General features: G+C 51.6%; 1 protein-coding gene across 4 annotated transcripts; it reads left to right on the top strand.

Moving 5' to 3' along the window:
- The first annotated feature begins 2791 nt into the window (after nt 1-2791).
- On the top strand, nt 2792-26267 carry TMEM72 (transmembrane protein 72). 4 transcript variants are annotated; one of them, XM_024739072.1, is made up of 5 exons: nt 2792-3093; nt 17231-17297; nt 21020-21091; nt 22713-22852; nt 24266-26267. In XM_024739072.1, exons 1-5 carry the CDS (start codon nt 2838-2840, stop codon nt 24742-24744), a joined length of 1014 nt encoding a protein of 337 aa, XP_024594840.1. In that variant the 5' UTR covers nt 2792-2837; the 3' UTR covers nt 24745-26267. The 4 variants fall into 4 exon arrangements, with proteins under 4 accessions (XP_024594840.1, XP_024594841.1, XP_024594842.1 ...); XM_024739073.1 differs by lacking the exon at nt 22713-22852 and having other exon boundaries at nt 24255-26267; XM_024739074.1 differs by lacking the exons at nt 2792-3093; nt 22713-22852 and having other exon boundaries at nt 17278-17297.
- The last annotated feature ends 38 nt before the right edge of the window (nt 26268-26305 follow it).

Genomic DNA, 26305 nt, shown 5'->3' with positions numbered 1-26305 from the left:
CCTACTTGGAGCTAAAAGCTTCCCCCCATAACTTCCAGCCACTAGTGCAAGCTTGGACTCCCCAGGATGCAATAACAATGGAAATAATGCTTTCTGTGTATGAGATCCAGGTCACACCATTGTCTGGAGCAGTGGGGTCTCTAGCACTTTGCTTCTTAGGCGCTGTAATCTGAGACTCCCTTTTTGTTATTCAGAGTACTTTTCCACACTCTTTATGCAGGTTCCTCAGCCTTGCTCAGTCCTTCCTTCTGTCCTGTCCCCTTCTCGGCCTTTCACAAGCTGCCTGGGCAGTCCCCCAATTTCCCCAGGAAACGCCCCTTCTCTTTTTCCTCTGGACCCATTTGCGACTGCAAGGTCAGACTTGGATGTCTGGGAGCTTCTCTGCCTTCTCAGCCAGCTTCTATTTTAAGGTCTCTGGCCCCTGGCTCCTGGCAATATTTTCTCTGAATTCTGAAAGGTCTAATCGGGCCCAACCAGATTTCTCCTTTCCCCGTGGAGCTCCACAGATCACTGAATCGTAGTAAGTGGGGTCATAAACTCTGCCAGAGTCTTCTTTGCAGTTTCTTGAAAAAGGGCCCTCTCTGGGGTTCCTCCACATTTTACCCTTATGACAGGCCCTACACCCCCTCCTCTTCCATCCCTCTTAGGGTGCAACCCCGGTGAAGCAAGGGGACCTTCAGGGATGGAAGAACATTCCTAATGCTCAGCCCCTGTAGTTTTCAGTCTCTCCCAACCTAAGCCCAGTGCACAAAAAAAGAGCTTCCCAAGAGAAAGGCTGTGGAGAGAAATGGAACCTACGTCAACCGGCTTACCAGCAAGGAACAGGTGAATTTAGCCAGCTCCGTAAGGACATCGGGTGCCCGGTACTTCTGGTTATGCCATTCACCTCATCTCCTCAACACCAGATAGCGGCCCACCCCAGCACAGGCATATCCAAAGGGAGAGAGAGCAGCCCGTCCTCGGGCCGCACGTCAAAAGTCAGAGACGCTTTCCCAGCAGCACAGCAGTACCTGCCCCTTCCAGGCTCTTTGACCAGAATTGGGTTACACGCTTATTCCTAAACCAAAGTTGCTAGGAAGGAGAAGCTGTAACCAGGACCAGCGGGCTGAACAGACCCCGCCAGCGAAGGCCTGGAAGGACACCATGTCTCCTGAGCACGGAGGGGCCAGCTGCTTCAGCAAGGAAGAAGCCAGGTGTGCTGTGGGGCACCCAGAGCTTCCCACGGAGCTCAGGAAGAACAGGTGCCTGAAGGACGTGAGCCACAGGCTGCCGGCCCCAGCCACCAGCACCTCTACCTGTGCAGTTCAGCCTGTGTCACAGAGACTCAGGTACCAGCATTGGGAGAGAGGTGAGAGTGTCAAGACCTGTCGAAGTCACAGAGACTCAGGTACCAGCATTGGGAGAGAGGTGAGAGTGTCAAGACCTGTCGAAGTCACAGAGACTCAGGTACCAGCATTGGGAGAGAGGTGTGAGTGTCAAGACCTGTCGAAGTCACAGAGACTCATGTACCAGCATTGGGAGAGAGGTGAGAGTGTCAAGGCCTGTCGAAGTCACAGAGACTCAGGTACCAGCATTGGGAGAGAGGTGAGAGTGTCAAGACCTGTCGAAGTCACAGAGACTCAGGTACCAGCATTGGGAGAGAGGTGAGAGTGTCAAGACCTGTCGAAACTGGGAAGTTTGGAGTTGATGAACATAGTCTGCTATTAAACTCAGTCAGCTAACCAAAGAAATAAACACATACGTCAAACCATACATTTTTAAACTTGATCTTAAAGATCACGTGAACACAGAAGTTCTTAAACTCATGCAACGCAGGAAAATTAGTAGTCTTTATGGAACACTATGAAATCTTGATCAAATTAATCAATCAAATTAAAATAATTTAACAGCAAAGAATATTTATTATGTGAGGGCTTACACAAGCTCAACAAAGAAAAGAGCAAAACGGACTCTGCCTGAGTTTTCTATTATTAGAATTTAGTTTGGAATTTTTTTTCTCCTCCTTTGGTTGTTTTTAATGTCTACCCCATATGGCCAGAGGCATAAAAATTCCAGAAAAATGCCTGGGAGGAAAACTAAAACTTGATATAATTCAATCCCTTGTGTCAGTTAGTAAAGTAAGAATTAGTAAAAGCCCACCATTGTCCAATTTTAGAGGATAGGCTTCTTGGAGCAGCTCTCAGTACGTGCTTTGAGAACCACCAATCCAGCCAAATCTGCTCATTTGTTTTCTGCAAAAGTTACTAAGGTTCACGCATATCTTTGGGTTTCCCCAAGGTCACCTAGTTAATTGTTGACATAGCAACTCACCTCCCAAAGATTATAGTAATTTCCCACATCACATGTCATGGATGCATGTCAGGGATAAAGAAAAGTCCGTGTGTGGCATCGGGCCTGAGCTAAGCATGTCTGGTCAGACTCCAAATCTGCCACAGACTTGAAAGCTTTCTAATCCACCTAAATACAGCAGAATAGAGGCTTGGAACTCATTTCAAAAGTTGTTTCTGCTGGTGATTTAAAGACACATCCCTCTCTCCCATACACACACAAACACAAACCTGCATGTACACTGGGACCTCCAGACACTGACTCTCAGAGCCTGAAGGCCTCAGGTCCAGATGTGACTTTCTCTGCGCCTTTCTGCTACCCAGTAGGGCACGGCCCGGGCTGACTCCTTGGCTGGCTCCCCCCTCCCAGCCAGAAACAGTTAATTGTCAGCTCCACGCTGCCTCTAGCCCAGCCCTAATCTGCCTGATTTCAGACAGCCACGCTGGGGCCGCAGCAGCTCCAGACCAGGCCCTGGCTGCGTGGAGCAGTGGGGACATTCTTCCAAGGTAATGATTAAGCCGAGCATCTGGCAAGCTGGGAAAGTGAGCCCTATTCACACCTCGGCCAGGCTGAGGTGGCCTGGACTGGTTTGGCAAGAGCCCGGAGCTGGTAGCCACAGCCTCCCGCTGCACACAGGCCACCTGGAACATCTCGGGCCAGAGCTTCTGCTGCCTGCCTTTCTGGGACCCTGCACCATGAAACTGCAGGTGTTCTGGACGGGGCTGGAATACACCTGTCGTCTCCTGGGCATCACCACTGCTGCAGGTAGGACCCCACCCCTCAGCTTCGGTCCTCTGTGTACTGGGCACAGCAGACAGGACTGTCCAAGGGGTGGAAGCCGGCCAGCGAGGGATGGGAAGAAACACCTGGCCACATATTCGTCACTTTCTTTCCCCAAACCCCAGAAACACTGCTCTTCAAGGCTGCAGCAGGTGCAGTGGAGAGAGCCTGGGGATGGGATCCAGGGGTCTGGTACAGAATCTCTGCTTGTCAACCCACCGTCCCTGTGACCTCAGCATTGTCATCTGTGAAATGAATTGAAAGAATCTGCCCCACCTCCTTGGGGGCTGTTGAGAGGTGGAGGTGGGAGCTGAAGGTGAAGGTGTAAAGGGCTGGGCAAATGTGAGAATCAGCTGCCTCATTGCACAGTCAAGGGTCACTGGAGTGCATCTTGTTTTATTCAAACCACAGCCCCACTTCATGGAGAGAGAATTCCCGGCACACGGGGCAGGCTGAGCTAGAGAGCTGGACACAGAGATTCTAGGCTTCCCTTAAAACACCGAGGGTTTGGGGGAAGAAATTATTCCCCGTGCTGGACTGCTGTTCCTCACCCAGTCTGATCCGGGGGCTGCTCGACTTGCTGGGAAGACAGATGGTTACAGTAGTACCTGCACAGCTGTGACCCTGAGCTCTGCCTGCTCACTTCCCCAGCTCAGACCCGGACCCTAGCCCGAGCCCCGCACGTGGCCAGGATCTGTGTTGGGGAGGTGAGCAGGCAGCATTCTGAGCCGTGGCTCTGGCCCCCACTGTCCCCTGGGGACAGAGAAGAGACACCCACTGCCGATCAAGTCCTTGCCCACAATTACACACAATCTTACGAATGGGTCTTGGAAAATGGGAAATGGCTCCCAGCTCAGACCCAAACAGTGCTGGTTCCTACTCCAGCCCTGTTGCTCACTGATGTGTGACGCTGGGAGAGCCACCTGGGCCCTCTGGGATCACGCTTTCTAATCTTTCTGATAGAGATAACTGAGTCTGCTAGCCAGGTGTTTTGGAGAGCCGAGGATGCATGAACTGAGCATAGCTAAGTAGAACTGAGGATGTAAACCTTTTGGGAGAAGCCCCAGGACATACTTCAGAGCTCAGTGGGGATCTGTGTCATTCCCTGGGTTCAGGGCCAGCTTCACTGCTATGCTGGCCAGTAGGCTCTTCTAGCAATTAGTCCCGACTTGGCACAGGGAGGCCTGCCATCAATGGTCTGATACCACCCCTCCTGTTACAAGAAGGAGTACCTAAGTTCAAATAGGGGCAGTGACCTTGCCCAAGGTCATGCTACAGGTCAGAGAGATAGCCGGCCTGGAACTCTGATGGCTGTTTTTTGTTTTGTTTTGTTTTGTTTTGTTTTTTGCGGTACGCAGGCCTCTCACTGTTGTGGCCTCTCCCGTTGCGGAGCACAGGCTCTGGACGCGCAGGCTCAGCGGCCATGGCTCACGGGCCCAGCTGCTCCGCAGCATGTGGGATATTCCTGGACCGGGGCATGAACCCATGTCCCCTGCATCGGCAGGCGGACTCTCAACCACTGCACCACCAGGGAAGCCCTGATGGCTGGATTTTAAAAAGGCCAGGACTCTGCCCAAAGAGCTCCTTCTTCCCAGGGCAGGAAGCCCCATCCAGTGGGCACCAGGACGGGTCTGGAATTGCTCTGCTGAGGGCCCTGAGTAAATGAACGAGTAGGGGAGCCAGGTCCAGCCTCCATCAGAACCACCTTGTCACCTACATGAGCTCCAAGGCCCCTAAATGCCCATCTTGGGGACGGGAAGTTAACCCTCAGTAGGGTTCCTGTGTCTGTGTCTGGGGTTTGAGTCCTCATCTACCATCGTTGATCTTGACTACACCCTGCCCTCCTCTATGCCTTGGTTTCTAAATATGTAAAATGCACCCCTTTCATCTGTCAGAAATCACAGTGACACTTCCCCCTGCCACGCTCTGCCCAGAGGGGAGACCTGGCTCCTGTCGGGAAGCTGTTTTAAGAGGTATATAAATTTTTAATGGATTAGCTACAGACAGTTTAAAAGTCCGATTTATCCCAGCCAGTGGAAGGGTCTGCAGCCACACATACATACACACACACACACACACACACACACACACACGCTACACACACAAACTTCTCTGAACTACAGCCCTTATCTCTGTGCAGAGGGCCACTGTTAATGCAGAAGACGGTCCTCTCCCTTGATTTTGATATAGGATCCAGGCTAAATATAGGCCACTATATTGCCTTCTAATGGCCAGGCTTTCCAATAATTGTGTTTGGGCTTTCTAGAGTGCTGGGAGCAGGTGGGAAGCTAGAAAGAGGGGCTTTAGTCATCTTGGGAAACTCTCGAGTTTCTTTCAGCGTCACTGAACTGCTGGCCTATATCCAATGTGTAAGATTTGCAAATTCCTTATTCTCTTAAGCCTCTTTTTTGTTGAAATCCTCTGTTAAGAAGTCCAGACCTCATTTATAGGGGCATTGCTGCTAGAGAGGAAATCAGACTTGAGACATAGGCTGTCACTTTGCAGAAACTCTGGGAGACCTAAGGTAGCCCTGGTCTGCCTGTGGGGAGGAGTGTGGGTTTCCTAGAAACTAGGAAAAGCGTGTGACCCAAGGTCACCCAGAGTGTCACCTGCAGGGACCAGGCAGCTCCTGATCCAGCAGCCCCTTCCTGGTTTCCCTTTCCCTCTGCAGATGGATCTGAGGCTGTCAGCAGCTCTAAAGGCGCCAGGACCTGGGGACATGCACCAGGATGGCAAGGCCCAGCGGCTGTGGCCGAAGCACAGCTCACCTCTTCCTCCCCATTCAGCCCCTTTAAATGAAGCTTCATTAGGATGTCCAGTGGTCCCAGGGGTCATTGCTGTCCCACCCCCATGACCAGGCCCACACCATGAGTGGGCGCAGACAGAGCATTGCCACCGCCAAAGAAGGGTAAACAGGCCTTGCAGATTGCCCCCAGGCAGAAGTGTTTTGAAAATTAGAAAATGAGGCAATTCTCTCCCTTTGAAGTCATAAGCTTTCCAGGTCATCACAGACCCACTCCTCCTTATTTGACTTACACTTGGCTGGTGTCATTCATTTGTATCCCCTGCCTGGCCATGGAAGGCATTGGGTGTCCCCCTGTTGCTGAGATGTGGCACCAGGAGCCACCCAAAGAAAAGACACAACCGGGGAACTACACACAGACTGGAAGCACTGCACACCTGCCAGTAAACATGCCGGATCCCTACGTGCCCATCCCTCCAGCAGGTTCTCACTGTGTCCACCTGAAGACAGGGTCATGACATCCGAGTCAGAGACTCAGGCCCCAGGGGAGGCTCAACCCTGTGTTTCATTCTCGTTAACTGTCAGGAGGGGGGCACCTGGGAAAATGGGTTTCAACTGAGATGGGAGCGCTGAGGCCCAGGGCGCACTTCCTCCATAAAATTAGAAAGGGGCCTATCCAGCGAGGTTGGTCCCCATTCTGTGCTTGGAAGGCAGGATTGGCTTCCCTTTGCACCTCTGCTTTCCTCCTTATCCCCCAGAGTGAATCTCCATGAACTTCCTCCCCAGTCCTCAGCCCCTGCCCCAAGCCTGCAGAGAGAGGGTGGAAAGAGCTCCCTGTGTCAGGGTAGATGCTACACCTTGAAGGCCCTCCAGATCTGGGCTGGGGTGCGGAGGGAGGTGAGGAGATTCATTTCCCTGGGCCTTGACCCTGGAGAGAAAGCCCTCTCCTCACTGCTGTGTCCTTGCACAAGGACAGGCCTGGGCTTCCCGCAAAGAGGAACTGCTGAGGAAATGTCTCTGGGCCCCGTGTGGGGAGGCCTCTCAACTTTCCTCAGAGCAAAACTCACTCAAGCTTCTCGGGGGCGTTTTTTCACTCTTCCAGCCTCTGCTCTTGATGTAACAGCTGCTCATGAACATTATTACCTGAGTATTTATCGTGACCCTAGCTCAGTGCTACATGTTTTAAATGAAGCATTTCGTTTCATCCTCATAACTTGTCCATGCCACTCTCTCACTTTGTCGCAGCTTGCCCTTCCCCCTCCCATATCCTCAAGTCCATTCTCTAGTAGGTCTGTGTCTTTATTCCCATCTTACCCCCAGGTTCTTCATGACCTTTTTTTTTTTATAACTACCCTTTGAAGCACCATCACACTCATCCTCGTCCCCATTGCACTTGCGGGGGAACTGAGGGCTGGCTGGTGAAGTACCTGGTTCAAAGTCTCACACTCAGGAAGCAAAGAGGCAAGATTTCCATTGATGACTATCTACTCCTGAGACCCTACTCTTCATCAGCATGCCTTCCGCCTAAATCAGGCCAAAGGACATGTCTTTCTACGTCTTGGCGAAATGATGGGATGCAGAATGCAAGACACACAGAGGGTACCAAAGAGGCTGGCTGAGGCCACCCTATCAGTGTAGTGCCCGCACCATTGGTCAGTCCTGACCATGCACAGCCTCAGGCAGGGAAGGTCATGGTGAGAGTGGACATAGTTACACTGAAGCAAAGGAAGGATTGACCAGACACTTCCTAAATCTAAAGACACTGATATTCTTTTTATCTGCAATATTATATGATCTTTTCTTATTGAATGAAATTTCTTTAAATTCTAGAGTGCTTTACAACTTTCAAAAGTTTCACACACATGATTTCATATAATCCCATAATAACCCTTTTTTTTCCTTTCCCCCTACTCCTATATTGCCCTTCTCCCCTTCCATCTCCCCACTGGTAACCACTAGTTTGTTCTCTAAATCTGTAAAGTCACTGATATTTGATCCAACTGCTAATTCTCTGTCTGTGAATGATTGCCAAGCACGCTTTGACTGGCACCACCACGACCATCTCCAGCCAAACCCACACCTGGACCTCATCTGGGGACAGACAAATCTGCACAAATTTCCAGAAGGAATTATTGCAGTAGGACCTTCCACGTATGGGTCCAGAGGTACATGACTGACAACTTGCTGTAAAGCCATTATCTTGCGGCAGCCCTACCAGTACCTGTGAGGGTCGAGTGCTGAGCTAAATCCCATTTTACAAATGAGGAAACTGAGGCTCAGCGTGTTTAGGTAGTTTGGGAGAAGTTACACGGCCAGTAAACAGCAGATCTGGTGTTGGAGCCCCAGTCGGCCCACTCACAGGGCAGTGAAGCAGCGGAACATCTGAGGACTGTCGGCACACAGCTCCCAAGAGAAGGGCACCACTCAGCCAACGAGGACAGGAGCCGGGCTTCAGACAAAGCCATTTTAAGCAAGTCCTGCTTGCCAGAAATCAATTACTTTCGATCAACCTGGGATCACTTAGGAGGTTTGCTTTGTCCCAGGTTTTTGACCCATTAACCTCTTCTCTACATAAAGGACAGAGCCACATTCCTGACAGCCCCATTCCATGCCACACTCCATTCAAATGGAGACTTGGCTTATCAATATAGTCTAAGATAAAAGAAGCGTTTAAACCCAGATGTTCTCATTATTTTTTAAAGAGTACAACAAATGCATAGTTTGACTTTAGCCCTATTCAAAGCCTTCAAAAGAAAAAAAAGAATGCTTCTGAGGCAATCATCTTGGGCCTTCCTTGCTAATTTCCAGCCTTCTTAAATGTATATCTCAGTGACCACCTCCAGCCATCTAAGGAAGCTTCAGGCACTCCAACACGTCCACAGGTGGATTTATTACCAGGCAAGAACGTATTGTTTTCAGATCCTGTAAGTGGATGTGGACTGTTTTCCAGTCTGATTGTCCCAATGGGCAAATGAAATACCCCCACCTTAGTTCCACCCTCTTACCACTGGAAGATAATATAATTTACTTCAAGCATTTCTTTCTTTACTTATTTGTGCCTGTGTCCTCCTTCTTAGATTTAGAACAAAAAATCTGGATCTCCACCTAGGATTCATTTATCTGACAAACATTGGCTGAGCCCCCACTTTGTGCAATGCAGACACATAGATTAGGGTGGTGTGACCTCTAACCTAGAGGAGCGCATGAGGTGACCAGGGAGACAAGCTAGTAAATACATATTCCAGTGCCAAACACTGCAGCCTAGTGTTTGAGAGGGTGAATTTGTGTCCTTCTCTACCACTTAGTAGATGTGTGACCTTAGGCATGTCAGCTAATCACTTTAAACGTCAGTTTTCTCATCTATGAAATGGGAATAACAAGTGCATCTACGCTCTGGGAACGTGAGCATTCAATGAAACAATGACTAAAGCAGCAAACTTCATGGCACCTAGATTCTCACTCAACGCTGGTTAATTTTAGAGGAACGTGCAGGACACAGGGATGGCACAGGGTGAGTAATGAGATCTTGCGGGATGGAAAAAGAAGAAAGATCAGAGGAAAGGAACAAGCTAACATACGACCCTGGAGGCTGGAAGGGGAGGAAGGGGCTAGACTATGAAAGGTCTTAACACTGAGTAACATTTTTCTTCACATTTTGCGCTTGGGTCATTAAGATCATCCCACAGCGCATTAGTTATTTCTGCATCACATGCAGTGATGAAACCAGAAGAACCAGTAGCCTCATTTTATTTTTCATGGGCTGACAGTTCTTTTAAGATTTTTCTTTAGCTCTGTGCAACCATTGGTTAATTTTAGAGGAACGTGCAGGACACAGGGATGGCACAGTGTGAGTAATGAGATCTTCTTGCGGGATGGAAAAAGAAGAAAGATCAGAGGAAAGGAACAAGCTAACATACGACCCTGGAGGCTGGAAGGGGAGGAAGGGGCTAGACTATGAAAGGTCTTAACACTGAGTAACATTTTTCTTCACATTTTGCGCTTGGGTCATTAAGATCATCCCACAGCGCATTAGTTATTTCTGCATCACATGCAGTGATGAAACCAGAAGAACCAGTAGCCTCATTTTATTTTTCATGGGCTGACAGTTCTTTTAAGATTTTTCTTTAGCTCTGTGCAACCATCTGAAGAGGCCTGTTATCAAAAAAGAATGTAGTCAGGAACAAATGGCTGATGCTGGGGAGATGGAGCCCTCCTGGGGCTTTCCCCTGAGCCTTCCTAGCTTGCCATAGGCTAGGTAAAGGTCGGATAAAGAAACATGTAGAGACATGGATGGACCTAGAGACTGTCATACAGAGTGAAGTAAGTCAGAAAGAGAAAAACAAATACCGTATATTAACACATATATGTGGAATCTGAAAAAAATGGGTATAGATGGTCTTATTTACAAAGCAGAAATAGAGACACAGACGTGGAGAACAAACGTATGGATATCAAGGGGGAAAAGGAGAGGGAGTGGGAAGAATTGGAAGATTGGGATTGACATATATACACTCTTGATACTATGTATAAAATAGATTGCTAATGAGAACCTACTGTATAGCACAGGGAACTCTACTCAGTGCTCTGTGGTGACCTAAATGGGAAGGAAATCCAAAAAAGATGGCATATATGTACACATATAGCTGATTCACTTTGCTGTACAGTATACACTAACACGATATCGTAAAGCAACTATACTCCAATAAAAAAAAAAAAGAAAGAAACATGGTATGTGTAGCATGGAGAGAGAACATTTGGAGGCGTGGTCATTGTTTTCTAGTGCCGGGAAAGCCGCCATGTGGAAGAGTGAGCAGATGCATTCTCTTTAAATGCAAGAAAGAATAAGAATCAAATACTTCAGCCAAATACTGTGACCTGAAATCAAGACCTAGAAGAAATGTCCCCTTGTGGGTCTCTACAAGGAGGATGCTGTTCTGCCTGAGGGTCAGTATCCTCAATGGCGTCAGCAAAGGTGTGTAGAGTCCCTCCACGTAAATGATGTCATCAGCAAAAGGTGGTGTATTGGCCCGGATGGTTTCATAACCTTGAATTTTATAACCTTGAAGGAAGAAATCATATCTATACTACACATCCTTTCCAGAAATTTGAAAAGGAGGGAGTACTTCTCAAGTCATTCTATGAACTATCATTATGGTGATACCAAAACTAGAAAAAGGCATGATGAGAAAAGAAAACTATAGACTAATACCCCTTGTCAACATAAATGTAAAAATTCTAGAAGTTCTGACAAATCAAATTAAAATATATAAAAATATAATATACATAACCAAGTACAGTTTATCCCAGAAATGTTGAGCCAAGGCTGCTGAGCTTGCGCGTCCGGAGCCTGTGCTCCACAGCGGGAGAGGTCACAACAGTGAGAGGCCCGCATACCGCAAAAAAAAATATATATATATAATATACATAACCAAGTACAGTTTATCCCAGAAATATAAGGTTGCTTTAATATTCCAAAATCAATTTATGTAATTGACCATATTAACACACTAAAAACGAAAAGCTATATTATTATCTAAATAGATACAGCGTTTCCCTGGGAATGGATGGAGGCGTTGGAAGGTAAGACTACAAGGATACAAGGAAACTTTTGGGGTGATAAATGTGTTCACTGTCTTGACTGGAGTGACGGCTTCCCTGGTATACACATATGTCAATACTTACCAAATTGCACATTTTAACTATGTGCGGTTTGTTGCATGTCAATTATACCTCAATAAAGCTGTTTTTAATAGTGGATGTGTCAGTTATCTATTGCCAGAATGATGCTGTGTAACAACTGCAAAACCTTAGTGGCATAGAGTAATAAGCTTTTATCATTCACACATCTGGGCGAGTAGGTTAGGTATCTCTGCTAACGTAGGCTGGGTGTACTCACCTATCTGAGGGTCAGACAGCTGTTGGTTTGTCTAGACTGGCTTTGGCTGGGATGATAAGGTCCCTTGTGCTCCAGCAGGCTGGCCTGGCCATGTGCCCATGATAATGGCAGAGGCACGAGAAAGCAGGTCCGGTTCACAAGCCCGTTTCCCATCTGTGCTTGCCTGGTACCTGATAACATCCTGTTGTCCAAAGCACGTCACATTGCTGAGCCCAGATTCACGGGAAGGGGAAACAGACTTCTCTTCAGTGCAAGGGACTGCAAAGTCATATAACAAAGGGTGTGGATACCAAGGGGGTGAAGGCTTGCAGGGGCATCACTGCAATCTACTACAGGCACTTTGGCCAATCTACAAGGCCAAACAAAATAGTCCTCTTGGATGGTCTACTATAGTCGATAGTAGAGAATCCAGTAGAGAATGAGGACTCTCTCACCTTCAGGGAATCCTCCCTAAGCAGGCTTGTGAGTGGCTTGGAGGACACTGAGGGCCACCCTATACTCTAAAATCTCTTCTAACTGAATATCTAGAATTTTCTTCTATAAAACCTTGGCCTTTTCTCATAGTGTCTCTGAACCCTGGCTCATAGGTGTTCCCTGAATGGCTCTCAACACACTGGTAAACTTCCCTGCCAGGCTTAACATCTGCCACAACTTCTCCTGAGTTAAGAAACCTGCAGCTACTGCTTTATTGTCTCATTGGATTCTTAGCAACTAGTTCCAACATTTCTGTGTTCTTAGAAATGGTGCAAACCTAGCCTTCACGTCTACAGTCAGCTGTGACCCCCTTTGAACCATCCCCGGTCATTGTCATCAGATCAGTGTGTCCCTACCTGAGATGTCCCTACAGACACTAAAACCAGTAGGAGATATGCCATAGCTGAGGATGAAGAAAAGCAATAAATACGACGTGGGGAGTTATGAGGTGCCCTTAGCAGCAGTGAATATGACATTCTCACCCAGCTCCCCAGGCAGCCAGGGCCAAGACCACTGCCTGGCATGGAAAGCCAGTTAGCATGGCCTCTAGTGACCTCTGTGAAGTGTCCTATGTTGCCACCAGGGCACTGCACTGAATGCAAGACAGGTGTCAAAACTCAACCCAGTGATGGAGTCAGAACAGATAAGCTACAGCCAACCATGACATCGGCCCTGAGGCAAAGGTAGCACAAGGCCAGAAGCCTTGGAGATAGCCCCCTAGCCATTAGTACCACAGACAGGCCCCATCCTCAGGAGCACACGGGCCCTTAGCAGGCTACACAGAGGGGCTTAACACGTGAGATGTACCGGTAGATGGGGCTTCGGGCCACTTGTATCAATCAGGCCTGAAGAAGGGACCCGAGACAGGAAAATCAGTGAACAACATCAATACATAGAGAAGAGCTCTTGAGCCACAATAAAAACATTTATCAATGGAAGGAAAGGATAAGAATAAACCCTCCCCTTCCCCTGAGACTACTGATGGGAACAACCTGCCTCTCCTAATAACTCCATTAGCCATCATCTACATTCGCACAGCTCTCTATAATTTACTAAGCCTGAGGCTCAGTCAGTTATGCATGTTTTATCCTCCCCATTTTTCTGGAATAGGAAGCGAGCAAGGGAGTTATCGTTTGCTTGAGCAGCCAGGACTCTGCTTTCCTGGTCAAGCCGTACGTTCTCTGTCACAGCACTGCACGCCCATAGCCTTCATCGACCCACACTCTGGACCAGAGCCTCAGGATGTCCGGAAAGATGCTCCGGTGTGTGCCTGGCCCAGGCCTGCACAACAGCTCCAGAATCTCTGATCCCTGCTAAGTCTGAACTATAGCAAACAGCTCGGGAAGGCAACTCAGAAGAAAGCCCTGGCCTCTGGGAGAAGAAAATACTGTGCTGTGGTTGGACTCGGCCCAGACAGGAGGGAAAGAAACTAGAGGCCAGGGAATAAGATGCAGAAGACAGGCTTGTCCACAGATGCTGGTTTCTAACCAGACGCCAGAAAAGATGTCTCCCTGGAGACAGGGAGGGGAAGTGAGATGGAGGGGTGGGCCGGACTATGCCAGGGTGGGCTTGTAATATGATTCTGTTGGGTTGGGATGAGGGGCCACAGGATCCTAAGGGACAGTCAACAGGGAGGGATGGAAGGAGTCTAAGGCCCCTCAGTGGGGGTGTAAAAGTAGCACAGGTGGCTCCGCCCAGCACCCGCACCCCCTGTGGCACAAAGAACAATGCCGCCCAGGATCAAGGCTCTTCTGGGGCAATTCTTTCTTATGGAGAAGTTGTTATAATGAAGCCCTGATTCTGGGGACATGTATGGCATTTGTCCCCCATCTCTGTTCTCAATCTCAGCTCCTCTGTCCCCGGGCCCAGCTCAGGGCAAGGGCCACAGCGTCATTTGTTGGGGTGAGTGGCTGTTGTAGGTTGGCCCATTTTGCTCAGAGCTAGAGCCCTGTGAAACCACAGAAGACGAGATGGAAGCACAGTCTAGGAATAGCTGTCAGGAGACACCACGGAGCCTGGGCAGACAGCTGCGGGCAGAAGCTAGGTCGAGGCCACAAGCAGACAGACGGATGAGGGGGACAGAAGCATTGCCTCAGCCTCACATGGTCTGCCTCTGAGAGCATGAGCCCCAGAACTGGGAGGATCCAGCAGGGGACCCTTTGGCCCCAGTGTCAAAGGGACTTATGGCCTCCTGTGAGAACCCCCTACAGATCTCCTGGCCTGAGGGGTCATGTCTCTGACTTCAACCCCTTGCTCTCCTCCCCCTACCAAAGGGCATATCTCTGTCCCTGGGCTTGCAGAATCCAGCATGTTTACTGTTGGTTGAGAGCTTTTGGAAGAGTGACCCCACTTTCCTTGATGCAAAATGGGCTACCTGGAGGCTGGGAAAGCTGCCCAGGCCAGAGGTAGAGGGAGGAAGGAGCTTGTGTGTATGGGCCACGTGACATCTATAAGCACAAATCCCAGGTTTTCAGACCTGTTTTTTTTCTCCAGTCCAAGCAACAACTCTAGGAGATACAACGAATTCTCACCATTCCACAGATGGTAAACCCAGCTCAGATGAATTAAGTACTTATCCACCGTTACCCACACAGAACTGGGATTTCAACCCAGCTCTCTCTTTTCCCTATTGTTATTCTCATTTTTTAACTGCAAACTGCCTCTAGAGTGTTCCTGAAATGCCCCTTTGACTATTGACCCTCTGTTTCCATCAAAAGACGTCAAAATAGCACTCCATATGCCAAAGGGGTGCAAATCTGGAAAAGGGGCTTAGTTCCCAAGACCCCTTCTTGCCATCTGCTGGTCATCTCCAGAAGCCCATGCAAATCTACGAAGATTACAAGGTGGATGAAGGTCCTGCCTCGCCCCAGAAGTGAAAAATCACAAACAACAGTCTTGAGCAGAAGACCCCTTCCCCGGGCCCTGGGTGGGAAGACACTTCCCCGGGCTGGACTGGATTCTTGTACAAAAGATTGGTGATTTCACTGAGCACCGGTGATGTGCTTGGCATTAATTAATTTACTGAATCCTCAGAGAGATTGGCTCAGCTATTAACTGGCAAATGGGAGACCGAAATGCAGGACCTGACCTAGGCATCCATGATTGGTTTGTTTGTTTCTTTGTTTTACTTATACTCCCTGTGCCTCAGTTTCCTCTTCTGTAAAGTGAGGGTAACAGTACTTTCACATAGGACTGCTATGATGATTACATAAGTTAATAAATGCTTAGTGCTGAGAACAGGACAGGAGACACAGTGAAAACTAAATACATGAATATTTGCCTGCATAACACACACACACACACACACACACACACACACACACACACACACACACACACACACACACAGGTCGACAGTGGAAATCAGGAAATGGCCTATCGCCCGGAGCCAGAAGGCTCAAGTTTGCTCTATCGGTCCTTTGTTTTCTAGATGTGTCCTTGGGGGAACTATACAAGGTCACTGAGCCTCATTTCCGTCCCTATGAAATGGGGAGTATAGAACTCCCTGTGCTGTGGGGCTGCTGTGAGGAACCAGGACACGTGTGACCGTTGTGTATCAGCCACTGAGTGCTCTACAGGTCACATTAACACTGCAGAGGGGAGTGAGGCTGTGTGGCATCCCTGACTCCTCACCTGGGACAAGCCAGCAAGTGGCTAGGACCTGGAGAGGACAGTGTCCTCCACCGCCCTGGCCCATAACCACGGGGAACGCTGGAACCCCCATCGCTAAGAATACATAGGCACCCCCTTCCTCGATGGAAGAGCTCTGTCCTCTTCTCCCTGAAGTACTTCCGCATCCCCCCACGAAGGGAGGGGACGAGGTGCTGGCGCTTAAGTCAGCACCCACCCAGCATTTCAGGAGACAGCATTTCCGCAGTGGGCAAAGGGCTCCGGTCACCTGAGCATGGGTGCTTACACAGCGAATCCGCCAGGGAAAAGAGGAGGCATCAGGCCCAGGGAAGCAGCCCCCCGCGCGGCAGAGATGAAGGACCACACACACGGGCAGCCGAGAACAGAAGCTCAGTCCCACCATCTTTGACTCTCTGGGAGGCAGACGAGCTAAAGTCACTGTTCGGCAAATACCAGCGTGGGTCGTCAGAGCCCAGAGAGAGAAATGTAGGGTGAGTGGGCTGTAATCAGTTAGGGCCAGAAAGAGGTCTGAGGGGTGGGTCACCACGGCGAGAGGAACATCTGCATGCTGTCCGTGGAGCGTTTCCATCAGCGGCTGGATGGGTCAGGGCTGCGGCTGGTTGAGTGAAGCCCTGAGAGTCAGGAGACAGCCAGGACCCAGCAAGTCCACACACGTGGATCCAAGATGGATTTACTCGTACAAATGCAAGGTCAGGTATTTGAGCACAGACACCAACTGCCAGGAAGAGACGGGCGGAAAGATGAGGCTGAGCCGCATCTCATGTCCCAGCAAAACCCCAGAGGCTTAATCCGCCCTGGGTCCAAAGTGATGAGCCAGGAGTGCATGATGCAGCCGCCAAGCCAGCAAGTGAAAACGAGGGCACGGAAAGAGCAAGAACCGTGATCTGGGCAAAGGGAACACAGGTGGGGGCAGGTCCCATGGCCAAGCTCTAGGGCCCAGAAACACAGCCCACATGGGCCTACAGGGTGGTAAGGGCCCTTGAAGCCGCTCCACGTGGAGGACACCGGTGGAGCCCAGGGCTTGGTGGCCTGTCAGTGTGGGCTGTTTCAGGGGCACTAAAGGGGTGGCAGCATGACCAATGTGGACAGAGAAGGACAGGCATCTGCTCTGGGAAGACTGGATTAAAAGGCCTCTGGGGTGCTGCATGAAACCCCTCTGGTTTCCAGAGACCAATCCTGAAGCCTCCTTGCTCTCTTGCACCTTCCCAGCCACAGCTCCCTGTGTCACATGGAGAGGAGCCTACCCTGGTCCCCAATCCCCAGGAGAGGGCTCACTCCACGTCCAAGGAGTCTGCACAAGGCAGTGCCGTGGCTGGAGCACCTGGGCCCACTCTTCCCTCCTCTTCTTCTCCCCTTAGTGTTGATCGGCGTGGGCACTGAGACCTTCCTCCAGGGACAGTTTAAAAGCCTGGCTTTCTATCTGCTGTGAGTATGTGCCCTCCCTGCCTCTATGTTCTGTTCCAGCTCACCCCAAGTCCATCTGCTGAGACTCACCCACAGCATCCCCCCATCCCACACGAGCTCCATTCTGTCCCAAAGGTGAAAGGAGTAGAGGGGACTTCTGGAATATCCCTTTGTTGGGAAGGACTTTAGCCAGATCATCTTGTAAATCAACCAATTAGCATCCCATCCATCCATCCACCCACCTATCCATCCATACATCTATCCATCCATCCATCTCTTCAATCATGTCTTTATTCAGAAAACAATAACCAAGCTCTTGTTTTAAAGATTGGGGAATCAGTTCAAAGGACTATCTATTTGAGCTCCTCTACATGCCAAGCACAGTTAAATGTTTTATTTACCTTATGTCCTTTACCTTTGACAGCACTACAGAAGAAGTGCATCTAGTCCGTTTTGCAGATAAAAAAAAAAAAAATTCAGAGGGAGTAAGCAGCTCAGCCCACATCACCAAGCCCATGAACAGCAGGGCCCAGATTCATCCACCTGGGTCCCTTCAGTGTCTCAGCCTCTGTCCTTTCTACCCTGCCAGCTGCCTCTACAGACGCCCCCTAGTGGGAAAAAGATCACTGTGCAGTGGTATCCCAGAGAGGTGAGGAGAGCCTGGGGTCCCTGCAGGCTCTACAGCCCAGCTTCTCAGCAGCTCCATCCTAAGGGAGCCTTGGCCTGCCTGCAGGGTCACCAGGCTGCATCCTCTTCCCCCCACCTCCTCCCCTCCTTACCCACCCTCATCACGGTGGCCTGGTCTATGTCCTAAGGAGCCCTCCTGCCTCAGGGAACCTCTTCGGTTTGCTACATGGATCACACCCACCATCCACAACCCCGTTCCACCCTTCTGGCCCATCTCCACACTGCCACAACCTTAGCCACCTAGAAACCTGGTCCCTCTGTCCACCTTCAAGGGATCCCAGAGCCTCTAGCCCACACCCCTTTGCCGTCTTCTGGCCTCCACCTTATTTCTTGTCACTCAACTTACACCCCAGGAGCTTCTGGCTTCTTCTCAAACTCACCCACATCACCTCCCCTCTAAGCCATTGCTCCATCCTGTAGAGCACACGAGTGCCTTCCCAGCCACTCCGGCATTCCCAAAGCCTGTCATTCACCCCTGCATTTCACCCTGGGAAGCCTCCCCGAGCCTGGAGCCCCTGCTGGCTGGAAGGGGCTTCTCCTTGCTCCGAAGGGCCTCCACATCTTACTGAGCCTGTGCCTGGCCGCGGTGCACTGTCTGCCTGCAATCCAGAAGCAGGGCGGGCCTTCCTCCTCTCCACATGGCTGCCTAGTTCACCCACAACGATCCACTTCGGGTAAGAGGTGGAGGGTATTATCCTACGGAACAGTCCAGATCCACGGCTGGTTAATGCAGACTGTTTTCTACCCAGAACCCTGCCTCTTCCTGACTGCTCCGTCTCTGTCCTGAGGGGACACTGTGCCCATCTGGTCACTCTGTGGTCCAGTCCTAGATGATGTTCCTTCCATGCTCAAGACCCCTGCCCCTTACTGTAAACTAGTCTATGTTTTCCACCCATGCCCTGCTCTTACCCCTTGGGATGGGCACCCATTGCCCACCCAGCCCATCCCTCCTGCCACTCACACCCCACTCACTCCGCAAGGGACACCCAAAGGCCCAAATGTCCCTCCCTCCGCTTTTCACTCCTTCTTCCACTCATCCTCCTCCCATACTCACAATCTCCCCCACCCCTGAGATCTCAGAGTCCTGCCACTGTGTTCTCTCCATCTACTGGAGCATCTCCCCATAAGACTGTCACTTCCTGCTCTGTGTCCCCAGGGCCAAGCAGGGGCCATGGCCACGAGTAGGCACCAGTAGGAGCTGACCTGTCATTGGTTTTCTCTGGGCTTTTCTCCACTTCTCCTCTACCCCTGCTACTTTCTGTCTTCCTCCTTCCAAAGAGGCCCCTCAGCACCTTCCTCACACTTACCCACAAACGATGGCCGAAAGGTCCACATGGGCAGCATGGAGCCCTGGGCAGAAGCCTTCGTGTGTAGGATGTTGCTACAGGGCAGGGCTCTCTGCTTGGATTCACTGCCTCGTCTGAGTGGCCCAGCATCCCTGGCCTCAAGACGCACAGCCTCTGTAGCACCAGTTGGGAAGTCTGAATGAGCCACTCTATTCCCAAAGCCTCAGTTTCCCCCTCTGCTCCAGGACATAGAAAAAGGCAATGTCACTTGTTTATCAAAGCACATGCTCTGGGGCTTCCCTGGTGGCGCAGTGGTTGAGAGTCCGCCTGCCGCTGCAGGGGACACGGGTTCGTGCCCTGGTCCGGGAAGATCCCACATGCCGCGGAGCGGCTGGGCCCGTGAGCCATGGCCGCTGAGCCTGCGCATCCGGAGCCTGTGCTCCACAACGGGAGAGGCCACAACAGTGAGAGGCCCGCATACCACAAAAAAAAAAAAAAGCACATGCTCTGGTGCGCTTGGTAGGCATACAGGCTCTGCAGTCTGAGTGCTGGGTTCAAATCTTGACCCACTACTGATCAGCTATGTGACCATAAGCAAGGGACTTGACCTTCATGTGACTCAGTTTCGCCAGCTGTAAACTGAGGGTAATCACAGTGATTTAACAAAAATCATTAAATGAATTGGTATTTGTACAGCCCTTAGAAATGTATGTCATGTATTCAGTATGTAAATTCATTATTACCATTTAAAAGCTGAGGAGCAAGAGGTAGGCAGATACTGGGAGGCACAGAGAAAGTGGGAGAAGGTAGAGATTAAGTACTAAATGGTCAGAGGGAGAAAGAGCGAAATAACTAACATTGTCAAACGGACAAGAGAAGAGAGGGGGAGACCCCCAAGAGGCACTAGCCTGTGCAAAGGCCATGTGGCACCTAACAGCTTCATGTAGGGCTTTCAAAGGCATGCTAAGAAATTTCATTTCTATAGGCCAGTGAGATCCTCCAATAAAAAATGTAAGTTCCCCTCCAAAGATTCTGATATACACAGTCTGGGGCTGGCCCGGGAATCTCCAGGAGATTCTGACTGGAGGATCCCCAGACTGCACTTGAAGCAGAGGAGCCTTTGAAGCAGTCTGGATGTGGAGGAATATCAGATTCAGAAGGAGCCCTCGGGCAGCTTGGTGGTGATAGATTGGAGGAACCGAAGGCCAGGAGGTGAGGGTCAGGGAGTCAGGGAAGCCAAAAGGGGAAGCTGGTATAAGGATTCAGGGGGCAGTGTCCAATTCAGGCAGTACAGGTGAGACCAAAAGGAATGGGAGTGATTCTCAGGCTGTCTAAGGAACACAGTCAGCCCCTGCTGTGACTATTCGGATGATGAGAAGGCAAGGGATCCAGCTTTAAGGCTCAGACAACCAAAAGTCGGTGTCAGCCCTGGCGACACTGGGTAGAAGGATGTGCCTGCCAGTGTTCAAGCAACAGTGTAGGGGAAAATGTCGCCTCCCCTGCTGGCCTGCAGCTCCCTCACCTATCTCTGGGCCCCGGCCTCCACCCCTACCCCCCACCACCAAGACCCAGCCCAACCCAGCACAGGCCCTGGCGTCCAGGCAGCTTCTGGTTCATGTTGACTGGGTGACAAGATTAGGTCAAGAAACTCCTGGTCAGTTGTTCAGCTACACAGAGGCCCAGGAGGCCAAGGCGCTGTGAGAAGACAGCTGAGGGAAGTGAAGGGAGGGTCAGAGGGTACCCGGCCTCCCTCACCTGCCTCCACCACAGGTTTACAGGAGCCGCCGTCTCCGTGAGTGAAGGGGCCTACTTCGTGGCTCAGCTGCTGGCCATCTGCTTCCAGTAAGTAGCCTCCAGAGCGGCCCCACTCCCACCCCCAGCCCCAGACACTCCCAGATGCCTCCACCCATGAGACCACGACCCGGTAGAAGTTCTGCTCCCGAAGCAGCCACGGACAGGTTCCCTCCCGACCCTGCCGCGAGCCCCAGCCTGGACATGGGCTCAGGCTCGTGGAGCTCAATGGTCCCCTTTTCCCTTCTCCCAACCAGGGAGTGGACTGACTCATCCATTCAGGGCCTGACCCCACCCAGAGTCCCCCGACAGAGTCCATCCCCATCCTCAACCAGTCACTGTACCTCCTGTCTGAGTCATCTACCACGGGGCGAGTACCTCGCGGAAAGCCAGCTTGGAGCAGCCAGAGCTGGGTTTGAGAACTGACTCTACCTCCTGCCGGGACCCAGGGACAAGTCAGGGCCCGCCTCCATGCCCATTTGTGAGGCAGGAATGCAGATTTTGCAGAATCTTGGGAAACCACATGGACACAGAGGCCTATACCTCTGCCCAGTCATGCTCCATTCATGGAAGCTGTCATCAGGGTGGCCAAGGACTGACCCCTGGCCACAGTTCTCAGAATCTAGACAGTTGGGTCTCTAGGTGGTCAGCTAAAAAGCCAGGCTTCAAATCCAGCTGTCCTGGCATCGTGCAAGGCCACTGGCTGCCTCCCAGGGTTACCAGCCCTGAGGCAGCAGGCCTCCCCCATTTCTGCTGAATGTCACTGCTAAAGGACCTTTGCAATTTCTCAGGGCAGGGCAGGGAGGTGCCCCGGGCCTGAAGGGGCATTTTACCGTCTCTGGAGTCCCTCCACTCCCAGCCAGGGTTTGTTACAAAATAATGAACACCAGAGGGCACCAATGAGCCATGGCCACAGAATGTGGGAGGAGGGCTGTGCTCTGGTCCAATACGTCATCCGCCAGCCCACACCACTCCCCCAAAGCCCAGTCTGGGCAGGAGGCGGTGTGCAGAGTCCCGCTCCAAACCAATTCAGAGGATGAAGGAGATGGACCTAAAGGCAAACACTTTCCTCCTTTGCAGCCTGGAGACAGCTCCCCTAAGAAAAACTGCCCAGCATCGGGCCTCTGCCAGGCCCACGTGTGGTCCTTGCATGCCAGTTAACAGAGAAGCCCCCTTGGGCCAATGCCATCTCATGCCTAGCCAAGGCTCCTTTGAGTAGGGTGCAGCTGGATTCCAGCCCTCTCACCCATGTGGCCAGGTCCTTTGTGCAGTGCATAACCCTTACAACTGTCCCAGCCAGGTGTCTCCTGTACTGCACACTTTCCGCACTGCACTGTGGACTTTCCAGTGTGCCCCTGAGTCTCCTACTCTTCTTCCCACTGCCTTTGCAGCATCCTGAGAGCATTTACCGTCCCCCACCCTGGGCCAAACAGGCATGTCTGGGCCGCATTTCACAAAAAGTGCTGGAGACCCTCTGGAGAGGTTCAGGCAAGGCCCCTAACTGTGGAACCCACAGTGAGGACTTCAGCCCCTGGGGGTGTTCAACCAGAGGCCACTGCAGGGAACATGGCCATAATAGGACCCAATCCCAGACTCTGATGGCTTTATATATTGCTGGGGCTTTCCTGGGTCGCTGCCTACTCCCTGCCAATCCTGGACTTCCTCCCCCCAGGTGTCAGCCAGGGTCCCTGGCCTACAGAGCAAGGGAGAAGGCCCACTGGCTGGGCTGCTTCCAGAGGTTCCTGGCCTACATGCTGCTCTCTGTGGCCTGCTTCCTCCACCCTGTCCTGGTCTGGCACGTGACCATCCCAGGTAGGAGCTCCAGGAGGTAGTGGAGGCAGGCAGCCCCCACTGCAGGTAGGCTCTGAGCAGAAGGGACTGCATCCCGCGCTCATGGACCTGCAGTGATGCTGGATCCAGGTCCCCACTAGCCCCTCTGCCCTTTCTAGCATGGATCATAGGGATGAGGAACTGATCAAGTGGTAGGAAAGTCCCAAGAAGTGCATCTTTCCTATAGGCGTCCAGAGGCTCTACCCACAAGAGCAAACTGACCTTTTCTCCAATGCTTGTGTGTGGTCTGAACTTTCAGAGGGAGCAAGATAGTCACTTCTCCATCCAAACCCTTCTGTGCCTCCTTAGCACCTACCCCTTCAAGTCCAAACTCCTCAGCCTGGTTTGAAAGGCACACCAAATGTGATCCCCAAAGACCCTTGCAACTCCATCTCCTTCTCCCACCCCATGCGCCCTGCTCGTCAGCCCAGGCTCTGATCTCAGAAGCCAGAACTTGATGCTTCCACATCCTGGGCTTTGACAATGATTTTTTCTGCTAGGACCCTTCTCCCTCCTCCTTAGCTGTGAAAACTGCACCCCTCCTCACAACCCATCTAAAAGTGCCAGGAAGCAGACCGCCCTTGGAGATGAGGTGGAAAGGTGGAGCCTCCTCTTCCTTCCTACCTGTTGTGGCCTCTCAGGGACACCCCGTGCAGCCTTCACTCCTGAGCAGGACTCAGCTCTGCCAAGGCCACAGCGAGCCACGGCCCCCCACTCCTTAGAGAGCGTGAGATGCATGGGAGGCCCTGGCCCTGGCAGGCGGGACAGCCACCTTCACCCCTTCCTCTGGACGGGGTGGGGTTGCCAGCAGGAGACAGAGGGACCTCTGGCCTGGAGGCTGCACGAGGGGCCAGGAGAGGAGCCAACACTGTGCCAGCTGTACCCACAGGGATTTGCAATTTCCTCCATGTTTATAGGGCAGCGGGCAGTAAAGCAGGATCTCCCCACTCCTGGGAAAGGAGAGAAGCCCAGTTCAGCAGTTGGGCCCAGTATCCAACATAGAGTCCAGGTGTGTTGAAGGCATTGCAGGTCCAGCCCCAACAAGCCACCCCTGAGAGGGAGGCTGAGCGTGGTGATGGGAGGACAGATGGGCAGCACCAGGATCGGCTGTCAGCAAGAAGGGGGCCTGGGGCACAGGGTCTCCTGGCTAACTGTCAGGGTGAGGGCCCCAGCACAGCACTGGCCCCACTGACATCCCCCGGCCAGGCATCAGGCCTGCCACACGGGTCGGATGTGGGTCTGTGAGGACAAGTCAGGCGTGAGGGCTGCAGCACTGGGGACCTGAGTGTGGCCACACAGGCATGCCGCAGTGGCCCTCTGGGACGGTGGGCGTGGACAGCCTCTGGCTTTTCTCCAGGACTCGTCCAGCATCCTGACCTCCCAGATCTCTTCCAGGCTCTATGCTCATCATCACTGGCCTGGCCTACTTCCTGCTGAGCAAGCGAAAAAAGAGAAAAGCTGCCGCAGAGGTGCTGGCCCCCCCAGAGCAGTACACGGACCCCTCTGGCAGCGCCGTGAGCACCACCGGCTCTGGGGACACCGAGCAAACATACACCTTCCATGGGGCCCTCAAGGAGGGGCCTGGCTCCCTCTTCATACACATGAAGAGCATCCTGAAAGTGACCAGGAAGCCCAACGCCCTCCAGCACTCAGATGCCCTGATGGAGCTGACTCTGGAGCCAGCTGACCCACTGGCCAAGAAGAAGCAGGTGCACTTTGAGGACAGTACGGTCAGAATGATCCCGGACCTGGCCGAAGACCCGAACGATGGGGACAGCGAGCCAGAGGAGGTCACCTCTGACACTGCCCCCATCATCCCTCCCCCCGAGGCCCCACTCTTCCTATCTTCCCTCGCAGGCACCAGCCTCTTCTGAGCTGCTTGTTCCAGGCTGGGGGATGCTCAGCAAGGGGTCTATATAGATAGACAGCCCTGCCTGGAATTTCCTGATGTCCAGGGGCCCTGCGGGGAGCTCGGGGTCTTCACAGGTCAGTTCTTCAACAGCTGACCAGACATCCTCAGGGTAGCTGGGCCTCTGGGACCATCGAGCGACACAACAGGTCCTGCGGAGACCTTGAGGGTGGCTCCAAAGAAGCTCGCACTGCCTCGAACCCTCACAAGTTCCTCTCTCCCAGACATGGAGTGGAGAAATCCTTGTGCTTTCCCTGAAGGAGAACATCATTCCCACTTCACACAAGGCTGCGTCAGTCCAGAAGCCCTGGGGTTTCTCTTACTCCTGACACAGGACCCAGCACTCAGCAAGGACTCACGGCCCATCTCATCTCTGATGTAACATTTCAGCTCTGAAAGGCCAGGGATGCTCTGGCAGCTTACACGTCTCAGAGGCAGGTGTAGACTACAGCTGTGGGTCCTGAACTCCAACCGAGATGGTTCAGGACGGGAGCAGGGAGAAAAAGCAAGGCTGCGAGCCCTCAGGACGGGAGCAGCGCCGAGCAGTGGGCTGAATTCTGGGGCTGGCGCCGGGCAGCAGGAGTCACAGAGCGACATGAGACAATGCGGCTCTGTGCTCACTGCAGGGAGGGCCAGGCCAGATGAGCAATGCTCGTTCCAGAAGCATCGCTGAGGGCTCCCTACATCCTCACGACATGGGCTCTCAAGATTCCAAGTAGATGATGTAAACTGAAAGAGACTGAAATCTGACAATACTCAGCCATGAATGCCAACACACAGGACAAGGCGCCTGCTGTATGCAGGGACCGCAGAGGCGGTGCCCTGGAGACTCACACAGCACGGAGACATCGCTCTGCCCTGCTTGGTGACTGTCGGGAGGATAGGTGAGAGATGTATATTTGTTGAAAATGGGAGAGAAGGGAGGAAGAGATGGGAAAAGAGGGAAGACAGGAAAGTGGGCAGGCAGCAGGCTAGGTCTCTGCCACGGGGCCACGGAAGTGACAGTTAACCCAGAATGAACAAAGAAAGATGAATCAGATACTCAGTTAAGGATGTACAATATGTATTTCTACAAAGTGTTCTGTGGTCCATGGGATCGTTACAAGGCAGAGCAGACACATTATTCTTCATAGGCAATCTTAATTAATGAGAAATTACAATGCTCCTTCATTCGTGCGTGTGAGCAAACACCAGGGTTCTGTAGAGCAAAACTTAGAGCACATGCTTTAAGGTCTAGATTAGAAACGTGTGCTCATTCTTGTACACTTTTCAACATTCCCTACAAGTTATTTTGCAAATGTATGGAAATAGCCAAGCAGAAGCTTCTATCAGTTTGGTGCCTAAATGCAGCAGGTATCCCAAACAAGTAGACTCCTCCCTGCAATAACCCAGTTCTTCTGTAAAACCAAGTGAGAGGGCAGAAGACCTAAACAGACATTTCTCCAAAGAAGATATAAAGAATGCCAACAAACACATGAAAGAATGCTCAACATCATTAATCATTAGAGAAATGCAAATCAAAACTA

This window comes from Neophocaena asiaeorientalis, unplaced genomic scaffold (assembly GCF_003031525.2).
Source record: "Neophocaena asiaeorientalis asiaeorientalis breed wild unplaced genomic scaffold, Neophocaena_asiaeorientalis_V1.1 scaffold202, whole genome shotgun sequence".
Taxonomy (NCBI): Eukaryota; Metazoa; Chordata; class Mammalia; order Artiodactyla; family Phocoenidae; genus Neophocaena; species Neophocaena asiaeorientalis.
The sequence above is the reverse complement of the archived record's forward strand: the minus strand, read 5'-3'. Positions and strand labels throughout refer to the sequence as shown.

Bases quoted from the DNA above. Each gene is read 5' to 3' on its own strand.
- TMEM72 (XM_024739072.1), top strand. From the start codon at position 2,838: ATGATTAAGCCGAGCATCTGGCAAGCTGGGAAAGTGAGCCCTATTCAC. The intron at 17,298-21,019 runs GTGAGTATGTGC...CCTCCACCACAG, and splicing joins AGCCTGGCTTTCTATCTGCT to GTTTACAGGAGCCGCCGTCT. The intron at 21,092-22,712 runs GTAAGTAGCCTC...TCCTCCCCCCAG, and splicing joins CTGCTGGCCATCTGCTTCCA to GTGTCAGCCAGGGTCCCTGG.